The 12,104-nt window shown below is 41.5% G+C and overlaps 1 protein-coding gene across 5 annotated transcripts in view; it reads left to right on the top strand.

Annotated features, from left to right (window-relative positions):
• The window catches only part of LOC144009366 (rho GTPase-activating protein 12-like), a 29,998-nt gene that overhangs the window by 3,357 nt on the left and 14,537 nt on the right, over positions 1 to 12,104 (top strand). For all 5 annotated transcript variants that reach the window (XM_077509076.1, XM_077509079.1, XM_077509078.1 and 2 more), the window contains one exon: positions 178 to 984. In XM_077509076.1, the coding sequence (XP_077365202.1) occupies positions 271 to 984 (714 nt within the window). In that variant the 5' untranslated portion in view covers positions 178 to 270. The remainder of the gene's footprint in view (positions 1 to 177; positions 985 to 12,104) is intronic.

The raw sequence follows: 12,104 nt of genomic DNA, 5'->3' as shown, positions 1-12,104 counted from the left end.
CTGTTGACAAAACACACCTTTTAAAAGAAACTCATTTGACAGTGTTTTTTTCTACCCATTCTTCGTTGAATATCCTTGTTTTCTTTTTCTTTTTGAATGTAACCGGTTCAGATAATGGATGGAAGGATGTTTTACGTTAAATTCTAGCTGTTGACATTAAGCTGTTATCTCCCACAGCCCAGCAGATCCCTGGTCAGACATGAAGAGCCCTCCAGGCCTGGATCCCTGAGCAGCTGAGATCGGCGCAAAAAAACGCTTGTCCTGACAGCCATGGCGGATAGAGATGGGCTTACTATTGCCCCGGGTCAGGTCTATGTTGAAGTGGAATATGACTATGAGTACAAGGCAAAAGAGAGGATGATCACCATCCGGCAGGGTGAGTGCTATATCCTAGTGAAGAAAACCAATGAGGATTGGTGGCAGGTAAGGAAGGACGAGGACGCAAAGACTTTCTACGTGCCAGCCCAATATGTCCGAGAGGTGCAGAAACCCACCTTGAAGGCCAAACAGACTGTTTTGGATATCTGCATGCCACCAAATGAGAACATTATCCGGCCGCAGCCACAAATGTCCAGCTTTGGCCGTACGCCGCAGACTCTTTTGGATATCTGCATACCACCAAATGAGAATTTCAACTGGCCGCAGCCAGAAATGACCAGCTTTGGGCGTCCGTCGTCTTCCTCCACGCCATCGCCTTCCTCCGACCATGTCACACTGTCCCAGGATACTGTGCAGAATGTGGGAAGCCCCCATCGTTGCAGGGTGGTGGTCGAACTGGTGCTTACAAAGAACAACAATGATCCTATGAGAGATTCAACACTAATGCAAGCTGACTCGCCTTCGCCCAAAGAGGAGAACAACCACAGTCCGGACAGTGACCAGACATCCCCACAATGTGACCTACCAGGAAATGAGCTAAGCAAGCTTCACAACGACTCTGAGTCGGGAGACGAGCCCAGTAGTAGTTCAGTGGAACAAATGCAGGTAAGACATGAACACATCAACCAGGCTTTAAACTTACTGGTTTGCTGGCAATTTTGGATCTATTTCAGTTTTTTTTTGTTTTTTTTGTGAAGATGTAACTTGGGCAGCTATGAATGATGATAATGATTAATTACCTATATTAGCCTTGTATAGATATGAGGCTTTCTCCCTGACAGGTAAGTCCAGCCAAAGCCAGTCCTCTGCTTGTTTGGCAGATGCGGTTTCAGGCCTGTATTCAGATGGGCCCCTTCTGCATCTTTGAGGATTTTAAGAGTTTGAGAAAGATACTGAGGCTTTATAAACTGGAGGCTATCCTCACTAAAAGCAGGAGTGGTCCAAGACTGCCGATGTAAGCCAAATTTTGGTGTCTTACCCAGGCAGGGTCAGCTTGTTTGAAGGCTCCAAATGAAGCTTGTGCTCTTTGTTCCACAAGCAGCAGAAGCCTCCTCCACCAGGGTACGAACAAAGAGAGGCAGGCTTGAATGGAAAGTAGGTCATATCATAGGGAGGATCTGTCTGTAGCCCCCAGTCGCCCACTGTGGGGACCACTGTGTGAAAGGGACTGTGTATGTGTGAATGTCACATAGTGAAGGAAAGTGAGAATGGACACACTTATAATGGTTTAGCCAAAAACATAGTTAGCCATGTCATTATTGACATCCTTCAAAAGACACCCAAAGGGAAAGAAAATTTGTTTTTGTGTTGCTGCCAGACCTGCGCCAGCCTTTTTAAATTTCATGCCTGTCAAACCACTTGTGCCAAAATAAAAACATTTCCCGCATAGCCATTTACATTTGCATGGTCAACTCCAAAGTGTGTTTTTTTTCCCCCCCCCAGCATTCAGTAGGGCCAGATAAGAGCGGACAGCCAAAGCCAAAACTATGATGTGAAGCTCAGTATTTATTTAGTTTTTGCGACAGGTGTGTCTTTCTAGTCTCAAGTTAGTTTGTCCTTTTTCGCCTGTTGCCAGGCAAATGAGCGACCTTGCAGGAAAACCGAACTGCCTCTTGTCATTGCTAAGATACAGATGCATTATGGTTGGTGGAGGTGTAATTGAGAGGGTATTTTGCATTATTTTTGTCCAAAAAAAAAGGACAAATTTCTTGTAGAATTGTGGCAGGTTTCATAAACAATATTGACTTCTGGTGTGGAACTAATTCATGCTGTAAATTCAGTGTTGATTTAGCCAGTACGGGGCTTTTATTTTATAAGGGTCAGGTCAGGATGTGATATAGAAAGAGTTGTCTTCCCTCTGTTACACTGCCGTCTGGCCACATGTAATTGATTTAGATCTGATGCCCAGGTGACCGTTAATTCCACTGTCTCACACCATGCTTTCTATTAGTAAATGTTCTCTTTGGTTCTCTGGCAAAAGTGGAGGCAGAAAATCCACACTTTGGTCTCTAAATCGCACACCAGCTTTATAGTTTATTTTTTGAATCCTGTTGAACATTATCACCGTGGAAGTTGTTGATTTTAAGTTATCATTTTCACATGTTGAAAATAACCCAAGTGTGATTTGAATCTTTTCATGGTACTTTCTTTCCAAAGCACAGTGACATAAATGGACACACCGTTCCCTACGGTAATGCGTGAGGGACCAAATCATCTTTTTCCGCTCTCATGATGTCACCAAGTGGAATATGTGGTGGTCCAAAGTCAGTTTTTGTCTGTGGCTATGCCCCGTGGAGCACTCACTCATTCCACTATAGTGATTGAAGCAGTGTACGACCTTCAGAGGCCAACCCCCGCCACAGTGCTGTCTCACACATTCAGACTCCTAACAACCACTGCTGGCCTTTCACCTTCTCTGGCGGTCTTTCTCACTTGCTCTCCATCTCTCAGGTCTTCATGTCAATGGTGAACAATTAAAATATGCCACCTATTTTATTGTTTAATTGTGCAACAGCACTGGCTAAGAGTATTGGTCTTGGATTAGCAGTGTAAGTGAAGGGACTGCAATATAGACTGGACTTTGCTTGTCCACTTTGGTGCTCTGCACATTGAAATTATATGCACTCCTTTTAAAACAGTCGAACAATTTACTGCATCTGTTCTGAAGCAGTGAATTGGATAATTACAGCAGAACATTGTTCTCTTGTAAAGTGGCATATATGCCTTTTAAAATGAACAGTCTCCTGGGAAGTTCCTCGGTCTAATGTATAGAAACAAGCTGTTCCTAACAAACATACAAAACAGTACCGTTTGCGCATGTTTTTATAAAACGGTTCCTTCGGCAGATGTCTCATTTCATAGCGCGGCTTAGCCAAGTTCCAAGAAGTGCACATGTTTGAAGTGAGGTCAAGCAAATACATAGTCTTACTCTTACATAATGACCCAGTTCAAAAAAGATGTAACATCTATGACTACGAATGTCTTGTTTGTTAGTGCCCTGTAATCTCTCAGTTTAGCCAATAGGCTTACTCCCAGGCCATCTGAAAAGGAGGCTTGTTTTCCTCGCATACTTGAAATTCTTGCCTTGGTGCCTACACACACAGTACTGTACAGTGAGGAAGAAGAAAGTCAATGAAAGTCCATCGTCTCCACAGTGAGGCACCAGACTGCTTGTAATCTAATCCGATGTAAAATTGAGCTCATAGTACATCTTCTGTGTTCATGTGAGTGCGCTTTCTGGTCTGCTCAGTTGCCTCCTTGCCCTCTCTTTCCTCTTTCGGTCTGCAACCCTTCTCTCTCATTCCTTTACTAGTCCTGCTGTCTGTACTGCTTCCTATTTTCAACCTCCCACCTATTCTCTCCTTGAGGCATTCTTTTTTTGTTTTTTTTCTCTTCCTTACAGTCCTGTCTGGAGTAATCTTGGTGAAGGGCAGAACAACAGTCAAGAAAGTGACAAACATACAATGCCTCCTAGTCTTCTCTCGGACCTTGTGTCCACATTTTTATTTTTTTTTAACTCCCTGATCTGTACCTCTGTGTTACAGCAAGAGTATCAAAACTCTGGAAGCCCCCAGGCTCGCATCCTTGCCATCTCTTCCCTCTCTCTGTCTGGGGCTCCAGGGCTCAGCCTTCAAGAAAACCTTAAGAACTGATGTTGACAAATCACGAATCCTGTCTGTTTTCTGGGGTTAAGGATTACAGTTCTTTAACTTCTTTCAAAAGGTGTGTATTAAACATTGAAAAGAGTAGATCATCCGTGTTCATAATAATCTTTAATATGTATTGTATCTCTTTGTGTTATATATTATAGATTTTTTTAAAATAATTGGCAGATTAATTAAAAAAATAATAATAATTCTGCCAAAAATGTATCAGCCTAAAAAAAAAAAAATGCATATCGTCAGGCCCTATCCAAAATGTTCATGAAACACCTCAACCTACCATTTGTGAGGCAGCTTAGCGTTAGTTTAGTTATCGAATGATGGTGAAGCATCACTCTCTTTCCTTTCACTCTGAATGCTCCATGTGGGTCAGTCAGTCCCTCTCCTGTCTCTCACTGTGGCTGTCTCTGGGCCTGACTCACTCATGTAACTTAGTGGACTGGCAAAGCATGTATCCAGAGAAGGTAAGAACACATGCCTGCTGTGCTTTTGATGTAGTACTGTGATTTATCTTTCCTAAGCTTCTTCCTGTTTCTGTCCTCCTTAGTTATCAACCTGCTGCAAGCTAGCAAGTCTTGCGTTCTGATTAGTGAAACAAATCTTTGGTAGTGGGATGACTGTGTTACATACAACAGTACTCTATTTGACTGTGAGAGGGATTTATTTAGCCCATTTCCAGCTAACTATCAACAGAGTTCTGTGTTTGTATATAATTAGGGATGCCCAAGACACTGGGTGCCCAAAGCTTAGTTACATAACTGATGCGAGAAGTTTCAGAGCAGCTGATAGCCCCTTTCCCCCAGTCGCCAACTCTTTGGGTGAGTAGACAGGTCAAGCTATTTGTGCACTCATCCTTCTGCATTCTCCCTTTCCCTTATTTGTCTTGCGAAACTATATATCATGAGACTCGGGTAATTTAGCAATGGTGTTTGGGCTATGAAGGCTTTCTCCGCTTCGCTGCATCTTGCTACGTTTTTTTTCGTGGTGTATGTTGTTTCCAATGCCTCCTGGTAAATCTCTGAATGCACTTTGAGGAATCAGAGTCAGCAGGACACAGAAGTGGAGCTCGTCTCTCTCCAGTGTTTTGCTTTTGGGTTTGTTCACATAGCCTCTCGTTCGGCGATGCAGGCATTTGAATATTGTTACAAATCTTGCCTTCAAAGCAAAAAAAGGATCTTTATGTGGCATGTCTAAAAGTGGTTGTGTTTTGATCTATATAATTTATTTTCAAGACGTAAGACGTGTACCGAAAAAGCCCAGGACAGTACCCTGTTTGAACTTTGGGCCTGAATTTTCATTTGAAATTTTATTAAAATAAGTTTTGGCCAATTCAGCAAACGGTTGTCTTTACCATTTTACCTCTCTACTGTATTATGGTAATAAACATTGCAAATAATGATGCAAGAAGGAGCAGATTAAATTACCATTTTGTGTGATGGAAAAATAACAATCATTGTCAAAGTTTACAATTAAATTCCATGTCCTGTCCAATTGTTCTACTTCTATCTATATTGTTTCTACTGACCCAAGCATTGTCATCTGTGGATGAAACCCCACAGAAAGGTCAAGCCAGATTTACATAATCATGTAAAATGTGTTATAGGCTCTCGGTGAGTGCCATGCACCACCAGCCATGGGACGGAAAAGCTTACAGATCAGCCCAAGCCTGGACAGACCCCCACAAACCCTCCCACCAGCCTTACGCACATACTACTAGAATGCAATCTTCTTACATATCTGGATTAAGGGGTTGTGTACAACACATTCCTGTGTTAAACCTCTCTGTAAACCCCCCTCCCCCTTTAAACTAATGTCATCATGCACCATGTTCCAACAATCTTTCCTTTATGTAGCGCAGTCTTAGTCTTTATGCTAAATATGTTTGGAAGAAGCTTAGGGTGACCATTTCAGTTCCTTTTGATTTTTAGGGAGTAAATGGCTGAATTTGATGACAATCTATTGCGCTACTTTGCAAGCATTTTGCCAATAAATGCATTTAATCAGGACACATATGTTATATTTAAAGGTAAAAGAGCTATTCAGTGTGCTTTTGAAACTTTATTTTGGTAATGTGAAAAGGAGAAATGTAGGTTTGAAACTAGATCTAGACGCTACAAGTGCTAAGAACATGGTAAGATTGGTGCAAGAAATAGGCAGTGATGCCGGAAATTGAACATTTCTGTATTGAAGCAGTTTTGATTAAATATGCTTTTTAACCATGGCCCTTTTATGGTTCACTGGGAGTCCAAGGCCATGGAATAGCTTTTAACTGGAAAAACTTGTAATTGAAATTGAGAAATAGTCTGAAACACATACAAGGTTCCTATGGAAGTTAGTTTTACCGCGTTGACCATCAAGTGTTAGGGTGATTAATGTGTTTGGTTCTGGGAAGAAAAATGTGGTCATAATTTCAGTGTATCATATATAGTTTGTGGTCCGCTGATGATGCAGTTCATTTTTCTGACTCTGAACATGTGACTGGCTGTATAGATGACAAGGCAGCCCTCTCTCTGGCAGTGACCATTCTCAACAAATGCTTTATAGTAGTAGCTTGCTGGAACTTTACTGGTGGTTGGCTAAAAAGGGAAAAGGGCATGAATAGAGAGGACTGGCTAGCTGATTGGCTGACCCATGACAATATGTATACCAAATACTGCCTATATTCACATTGTTTTTTAGTTTAAGGCAAATATGTGCTAACCGTTGATTTGTTGTTATTTATTTGGTCCATATTCTGTGCCTAAAGGGGGAGCAGACTAAAATGAGTTGACCAGACCGCCTGCTGTGTTCTGGGTTTTCTCTCTGTGCCTGTGGCAATTCCATTTCCTCATCGCCGACGAGCTGTGAACATGTCAGCCCACTCAGTAGGGAGTCCCTGCTGACAGGCTCTCTTGGCTAAAATGTGCCAGTGACTGGTCCATAAAATAATCTGTGTCCCCTCAAAACCGTTACCACATGTTTCCTCATCCTCAAGCTATACCTGGGGCCTCCTCCCCATTCTACTGCTTGAGATTACAAAACTAAAATTAAATGGTATTTTACAGCAAAAATCTCAATTTAGCATCCATCTATCCATTTTCGATAATGCCTCATTAAGGTGAACTGAACCTGATCCCCTCTGACTTTAGGTGAGAGGCAAGCTGCACCCTGAAGTAGTCTCCATATCACAGCACAATAAACTAGAAATTTAAGTAAAATGTTGTGTTTTTGTACTTTTTAAATAATCTTCCCATGCAATGACAGGTCTTGTACCTCAAACCGACCACCTCCTGAGTTTAAATGTGGTTGAAGGTTTGATATGTGTTCATAATGTTAACCACAACCTCCTAATTTGAAGGATTTGTCTGTGAGGAAGTTTTCATTTCCTTTGTGGGTGGCTGTCATGTCATGGCGAGCAGCCAATTGCCTCAGTGTTTCAGATTAGGGTTTTATGTTGCCATGTAGACGGTAGACACTTCTTCACACTTCTTGGCAAATGTACCAAACTGATGGAGCTTCACGATAGGTTAAAGGTCTCTGCAGTGCACTTGGAGGGATTCCACTGTGGAGGAGTGCTGAGGAATTATGCCAATGGAACCTCCAGGGCAGCAGTGTGGCATCTATGTGGGTCACATATTCAAGAGGGGGATTAATAAATTTTGGAGCATTATAAGTTGGTGAAAGCAGACACACTGATGCATATGCATGACTCACACACTGACTCACGCCTCAGCTTCCATACTTATCATACATCATATTTCACTTCACCTCCCTAGCTGTGCTGCTATTGGCATGTCAATGGCTCTAGAATGCTTCCACTCTGGTGCCGTCAGCTGCAAGTTATCATTTCTTTGCAAAGATGTTGGCCCGCTATACAGACTGGTGAAACTACTACTACTACGTTGCCCATCTAATATTGTCGATGTGCATGTTGCTCCTATTGTCGTTTCTGTTAGTTACCAGGCTCATCCATCCAATATTTCTCTCCTGTATATTTCTGTTGTGAATTCAAACAGAGCGTGTGAACCACAGACATTATGGCTCCAGGGTCACAAACTCTGACCTGTTTTGGCCTTTTGAATGAACTTTGAGCATGGCCACCTGTCAAGCAATCTTCTCTTTTTTTTTCTCTCTTTTTTTTTTACTTTCACATCTTTCTCCATCTCTTTTCCCCACAATGTGTCTCTTTGAGTTTCCTGCTGGGTGAGGTAGTCAGGTCAGTCTACTAATGAGTGTTCCCGTTTAAGCTCCATGGTCCTAAATAGAGCTCTTAAGATCCTTTAATCAGCCACTGTCGTCTCTTCTCATCTGTTGGACGACATTCTGAATGCAGTAAGGTGAATAAGTGCTGCAGTACTGGTACAGTCTCCTTGTACCAGTTTGGATAGCCTTAGTTGTCACTGGAATTTACTTTTTTGGACCATGTTTTCCTATCTGAGGAGCCCACACTACATTGTGAGTAGCAACTGTTCTGTAATGCCCAAGGAGCTGCTGAGTGAATGTGTTATACCCCTTAGGATGCTCGACTGAGGTAAAAGTGGAACGGGTGTTAGTTGGTCTTGTCACAGTTTCTTGTTATGTCTACCAAGTTTACTTGAGCACCTGTGTCTTGAATGTAAACATTACTTACTCATATAATCAGCTACAAGTTGATGAGCTTTGGATTATATTAGTAACAAGCTCGCCACAGGAAGAAATTCAGACTAGTCTTTCATGAAACACCACAAATCACTTTTGTTAGACAGCTTTTATCTTTTTCATATTCAGTGAAAGGTTTAGGCCGATTTGTCTGGAATGGGCTATGTTTATTGAAGGGCACACATGCAATATACTGACTTCCTATGACAAACTGAAAATTGTGAGCCAGAAATCTCCTGTTCATGTTCCTCTCAGCTAGTGATGATGATGATATTTTTCTTTGAAATCAGCATAATTCATAGTATACTACCTAATTTTCTGTTAATCTTTAGGTGTGTGTATAAATGAGACGGTTTCATTCAAGGCAACACAGAGAATCTCATTTTGTTGAAAATGAACATAAGATGTTCTACTGTTTTGATGCTGCTTGGAGAGTTGTACTACAAGGGGATAAAACTCATCTGCCCATATCTAATTTCATGTTGTTGTTCTTTAGAGCGTGATCTTGTTGAGACCTAAATCAACAGCTTCTGCTGGTTGCCAAGAAGTGTGCTAGTAGATTTTGTCTTCATTGCTTATACACGATTACTCAGCCAGCAGTTCCAAACACTTCACACACATTACTAATTATCAATCATCAGTCATTATGCCCTACCTTGCTTCAAGTTGTAATTTAACAAATGTTGCCATACTTTGTATTAATACTGTTTCATGGCTTAATCAGTTTCAAATCTTTGATATTCAATGTGTCACAGTGTTTTTGAAAGAACCTGGTTGCCGAACTTGAGTTTTTTACGTTTATGGTTGCATAAGAGGTTGACAGTTCTTTGTGGTGGTGTCTTACAAAGGAGTCAATAACTGGTGGGTTTGCACAGAGGATGTACACTTCACTTGACTACAGGGCAAATGCAGTTCAACTTGGATGCTCTGCTGACGAGGAATGACTTTGTCAGCGAACAGCGCTGATATTGTGTGATGTGACAGTCCCTTGAGGTTGTGTGTGGGTAACCATGTCTGCGCGCAGGTGATTGTGTTCATTTTAGGCCACTGCTTTGAAAGGTTTCCTCATAGACTAGGCTTAACCTGGCCACTCCTGCCTGCCTTTCTTCCTTAGGGAGAAAAACTGGGCAAGCTTTTTAACTTTCTCTCTCAGAATTATTTACAGCCATGTTGCCCAACCCTGTTTGTCCACGGTTGCCGCAGCTGTTAAGGTTTCCCTAAGGTTACTGTGGTTTTGTTACTCTCTATTGTCCCATTTGTTCCAATCTTGCTGTATTCCTCCCCAGATACCTCAGTGGCACTCTACTTTGCCCACTTTTTTTTTTTTAATAGTGTGGTTTGAGTGCCCTAAAACACAAATTGCGTGTGGACAAAAGTTTAAGACAAGGCCTTCTCCATGCATCGACTCAAAATGTATTTAGGAAGTTTTATTTGACCCGGTGTACAACAAAAAGTGACACTCTGTCCACTTTGTACAAATATTCCTGTGTCTGGTGGTTAATGCCAATTTAAATGAGGGGTTCTGACTTACTATTGTTTTCCTCTGTACCAAGAGCCCTTGTGTCCCTCACTGTCTCTGCCACATTGCCCCACTCTATCGTAATGCTTCGTTGTTTAGTTTATACATTGCCACTGATGTTGTCATACCATTAAAACCCTGCCAGAATGTCCTTGAGCAGAAACTGACTCATCAGCTCTTGAGTGCCAAGACTGCTGTCATTTCGTGAATCTACAATGCATCAATGCATAGCATACTGTCAATAAGTTATCAATGGTAATGACAGTTTTTTAATTTTTAGGTCTCAGAGAAAGTGGGCGTGCGTTTAGACCGCAGAGGCGTTGCGGTGGTGGGTCCACACCTAATGACGACAAATGTGACATTTCTTAATGTCATCACAGTGCCATTTGTCAGATGTACTTAACTATACTGTATAAACCTGTACATAAACAAGATGGCAAACAGACTAACAAATCTACAGCAAATTTAGCAGCTGTAAAGAAAGAAGTTTCAAGTCAGGCTTATCAACAAAAAAATGACCCTCTGGTTTAATACTAACATCCTATGCAAAATGCTAATGACAAGCTAACAAATAGCATTGATTGTCTCGGTATCATAGCGCTCTAAGCAATGGATATTTAAACATGAACGGTGTGGCCACACATGGCTATGTTCACATCACAGGCATATATTTTCTACCCTTCAGGAAAAATCACTAATACCACTGCAACTGACTGAGTACTGAGTTTCTTTGTGTGTTTATGTCTGTATTACATTGCCACCTGGTGGCAATGGCATACACGGTAGGAGGAGCACATTGTGGGACTGGAACTGATTAATACCACCAAGTTAAAACCAAAGACGAAATCTAAGTAACATCTTCTCATACGAAATTCTTGCTACAGACTGTAGCCAGGACAGCTAATGCAGTAAACCAAGTTCCGAACACACATATTGATAGAAGCTCTGCTACATTGTACACACACACACACGCACACTCCCATCATAACTATTCATAGTGAAGTAAATGGAATGGTCTGTCACAAATGTCTTTGCCAATCATTAAATCAATTGATTGATTGGGTCTGAGCTTTACCATAAAGACGTCCAGTTTCATCACCCACCAGCCAATCAGCAAATAGGGAAGGGGACCTTGTATAATTGGCTCAAACCAATCATGCTGTAGGCTTTAGGTCAGGATTAGTCATTAACTCGAGGCTTAAAATCTCAGCAGTCTGCTATGGAGTGCTGCTCAGTCTGCATCCGCTTCACAATTCCTGTCACATAGGAGGAGACAAAATCATTACTGAGTGTTTTTTGTTTGTTTGTTTGTTTGTTTGTTTTTAATCGTGTATTTCAAATCTTTTGATGCAGGTCTGTACTTGAAATCACTGGTTATAAACATGAACTAGTAAGTTTAAAAAAAAAAAAAAAAGATTCCATCGGAAGCCGGGCCACATCCATGCAGATGTCCATTAATGTGTAACTCATCTGCTCAGCAGGGCACTGGCAACTAAACAGGTGTTCAATAAATGAAAAAGATACAATTTTCTGACTCCCCATAGTCAATAACAATGAATAAAATGTCAATCCCCGATTATTACATTAGTGGTGTTCTTACACTGCAGCATTCAGCATATTCTTGTATATACTGTATAAAAAGAATCACTTCCTGCGTTGTCATATTTTTTTCCCATTTATTTTGTGTATTGTTGTGTGAGGAACAGATTGCAGTGCAGCTCTTTCATCCTGCCCCCATCCATGTCTGTCTGGCTGGTTTTCTCACTATTGAGAGAACAGAAGGTACTTTTGTGACTGTTATGCTTCCGCACGGCTTAAAAGATGGAGTATGTTGGAGGAGGGGGAGGACCAATCGAGAGGAAAGTGTGCTAGCAGTGACTCCCTTCTGTATTTGTCTGCAGCCTGAGACATCCCCAGAGAGGAAATAG

This window comes from Festucalex cinctus, chromosome 20 (assembly GCF_051991245.1).
Source record: "Festucalex cinctus isolate MCC-2025b chromosome 20, RoL_Fcin_1.0, whole genome shotgun sequence".
NCBI classification, from domain to species: Eukaryota; Metazoa; Chordata; class Actinopteri; order Syngnathiformes; family Syngnathidae; genus Festucalex; species Festucalex cinctus.
This window is presented reverse-complemented; position numbering and strand designations above follow the sequence as displayed.